At 38.9% G+C, this 3,097-nt stretch overlaps 1 protein-coding gene across 1 annotated transcript; it reads left to right on the forward strand.

Annotated features, from left to right (window-relative positions):
* The first annotated feature begins 313 nt into the window (after nucleotides 1-313).
* On the forward strand, nucleotides 314-3,097 carry LOC106944734 (thioredoxin-like). Its single transcript, XM_015027950.1, has 5 exons — nucleotides 314-416; nucleotides 880-984; nucleotides 1,194-1,259; nucleotides 1,811-1,876; nucleotides 2,851-3,097. The coding sequence occupies exons 1-5, from the start codon at nucleotides 393-395 to the stop codon at nucleotides 2,914-2,916; spliced, it is 327 nt and encodes a 108-aa protein (XP_014883436.1). The 5' UTR covers nucleotides 314-392; the 3' UTR covers nucleotides 2,917-3,097.

Genomic DNA, 3,097 nt, shown 5'->3' on the forward strand with positions numbered 1-3,097 from the left:
AGGCGACGCTGCGTGGAGTGTAAAACTTGAAAACATAATCGGCGCGTCGCCCCCTCCAGACGGGGTTTTGACGCCCCCTCTGGTGCTGCGCCCCTATGCGTTGCATACACTGCATACCCACTTTTTGTGCCTCTGCCTACAACCTTCGGATCGCGAGACGACTACTCTACCCACATAGCCACAGTCGCCCCTCAAACTCCTAGTACAGGAGTTACAGACAGTGGCTATTGATTAAATGCTAAAATAGCTTGCCATAAGCTCTGAATTTAGACACTCCTTTAAGGTGTGTTCAAATGACTCGGGTTTTGTGCTTAAAAATGTACATATACAGGTATTCTGTACCTTACAGCCGTCAGTTCCCAGTGGTTGCCTGGCATCTCTGAACAGTAATCATGGTTAAATTCGTGAAAACTTTGGTAAGTTCATAATTTTTATGTCACTTTTTGCAGCTTTCACCTTTCAGTCAATGATTTTTGACTAATTTATAAAAGCTCCATGTTGTGGGCCAGTGCCCCTTCCCTTCCTGTTCTTACTAAAAACCGGTTTCTGGGCCTCTCTCTTTCAGGCTATCAAAAGTTATCATTTTGGTAAACTGGGACTCTTCAAATCAACTCCCTGTGATTTAAAATGACCCGTGATTCTGTTTGAACTGGTCAAGTTTGTTCATAAAAACCAAGATGTTTCCTTCACATTTGTGTCACAATAAGTCAAGTTGTGTAATCCGAGAACAAGTATTTAAACTTAGCGTGACGTTCAGGAGAACCGTCAGTTCCTGAAAGCAAAAAGCCTGGTGAAAACGCAACGGGTTCAATGGGCCCCACTTCTTAAGATCGTGGGAGAGTTTTAAATATGTTGTTGCTTGTGTATTCTGATTCGTAGGAAGAGTTCAACGACATCCTGTCTACAGCAGGAAACAAACTGGTGGTGGTGGACTTCACAGCTACGTGGTGCGGTCCCTGCCGAAGGATCGGTCCAGTATTTGAAGTAAGTAGACGGTTGAGACTCAGGAAGTTAACAAAATGTGAAAAACCTTTCTGCCTTACCCATACAAAAGAAGCAAATTCTGGAATGATCATTCAAATAACTTGCAAAAGGGAAAAGTTTGACCAGTTTAGACAATATCTCCCATTATTACTCTTGCAGTAATTTGCTGCACATACTTTTTTTCTAATGCACAATCCATGCTTTTGTAGAAACAGGCAGAGGATCCTGCAAACAAAGATGTGATTTTCTTGAAGGTGGATGTGGATGAGGCTTCAGTAAGTATCCTTTTTCATATCGTTTGTTTAACAAACACCATAACACGGCATTTTATAGGATCTTGAATCCATGTGCAAAAAAAAAAAAAAAAAAAAAGTTTCCAATCAATTAAATTTGAAAATGTCAGGATTTGGTTTGTGGCTAATTGACAGTTAATTAAAAAAAAAAAATCAGGAAATCAGTGGATAAACTTATTCTCAAGTGTTTGCTTTTGTACTGCCAAATAAATTGCCGATTTTATTGCAAAAGCAGTAAACGAGGTCTAATTTAAGATTTCATGGCAGTGGCCTGTATTGATGGGAGGGTGAATAGTACCATGTAATAGTCTTACACTTGCCTGACAGCTTGTCTGGTATTTACATCCATAACATATAAATGCAAATGGACCCACCTTATTGTATGGACAAACATTACCGTGTTTGAGTCTGCGGGATGTCACTAATTCATATTTTGATATGATGGTTTATTCTTCAGTTTATGACGAGCCAAAGCTGAACCCATTCCTAAAGTTTGGTCCATTAATTGTCTGAGCTTCTTTATTTGTTTTCAGGATGTGAGCCAGAAGTGCGAAATCAGATCCATGCCTACATTCCACTTCTACAAAAATGGAAAGAAAGTAAGTACAAGCACTCGGTGAAGGCTACGTCACAATGGACTTAGTGTCACAGGTATTTCAGACATGTTGTTCCAGATGCTAAAATCTAACATGCTTTGTCTGAATTGTTTTGTCAAGATATCAATTAAAGCCTCCCAACTTTACTGGAACCACAAACAAGTCAGATCATTAGGTTAGAAATTTAGCTCAGATAAAGAGCCTGGGTGGAAATCTTTAGGTACATCACAGCTTCACAAATAGGAAGGTAGCTAAATACCATTCCCCATGATTCATTCATTCATTTTCTTTAAGTGATAAACATGGGAAACTCAACCAAGCAGGTGGTCTGTATGATGTTTCACAAAGCTTCAAAATGATACAAACGAGGACATCAAAAAATATTTTCTGGTGTGTTTTCCACAGAAAATCTACATAAAAGCAGATGAGCATATTCTTAATTTTCAGATAATTTTCTTAGTTTTTCCAGTTTCGAAATGACTGACAAGTTTATCAAACACTAAAGTGGAGCAGTTTGTTGACTGATCCTGCTTGAGTTTTATTTAAAAACTGGAAAGCCACATTTCCTTATATTCATCTAGAATTTGTAACATTTAGGGAAATGCAACTAGTGATACTATTTTCTCATCTTTCTGCCTCTTTCTTCACCTTCAAATAACTAATCTTGATGAAGCTTTTCATTTACTGTCATAACAGCTCAACGCATTCAGAGCTTCAGGATCTGGATGAGCGAATGTGAAACATTAAATTAAATGTGTACCATCCTGCTGCTGAGTTTAGATTTAAGTTCCCTAATCTGTGAGCAGTTCTTAAAATGTGCTAGAGCTCCCGACTTCACCGAGTTCAGGGAACTTCTATTCATTTCTAATTATTTATTTTTAGCAACCAACTTGGAAGAAGAGACATGAAAATACTGGAGACGAGGGAGGTGTATCGTTTCATGAATTTCATGGAAGTTCTTCTTTTCTGTCTCATAGGTGGATGAGTTTACCGGTGCCAACGAGAAACTACTGATGGAAAAAATCAAACAGCTGAGGCAGTAGTCCTGCTGATCAATCCACACACGACCACACGGCGCTGTTTCCTTCAGTGTTTGTATGGATCGCCCTTAAAAATGGGCTACAATTAGATCTGAACCCGATTAGTGATGTTCTATGAGTGGGCCTTGATCCTGAAATGTTCTGAATGTTTTCAAAAATGTGGATTTGATAAATGATGAATCAC

Source organism: Poecilia latipinna, unplaced genomic scaffold (genome assembly GCF_001443285.1).
Source record: "Poecilia latipinna isolate Pla-1442-1.1 unplaced genomic scaffold, P_latipinna-1.0 Scaffold111, whole genome shotgun sequence".
Classification (NCBI taxonomy): Eukaryota; Metazoa; Chordata; class Actinopteri; order Cyprinodontiformes; family Poeciliidae; genus Poecilia; species Poecilia latipinna.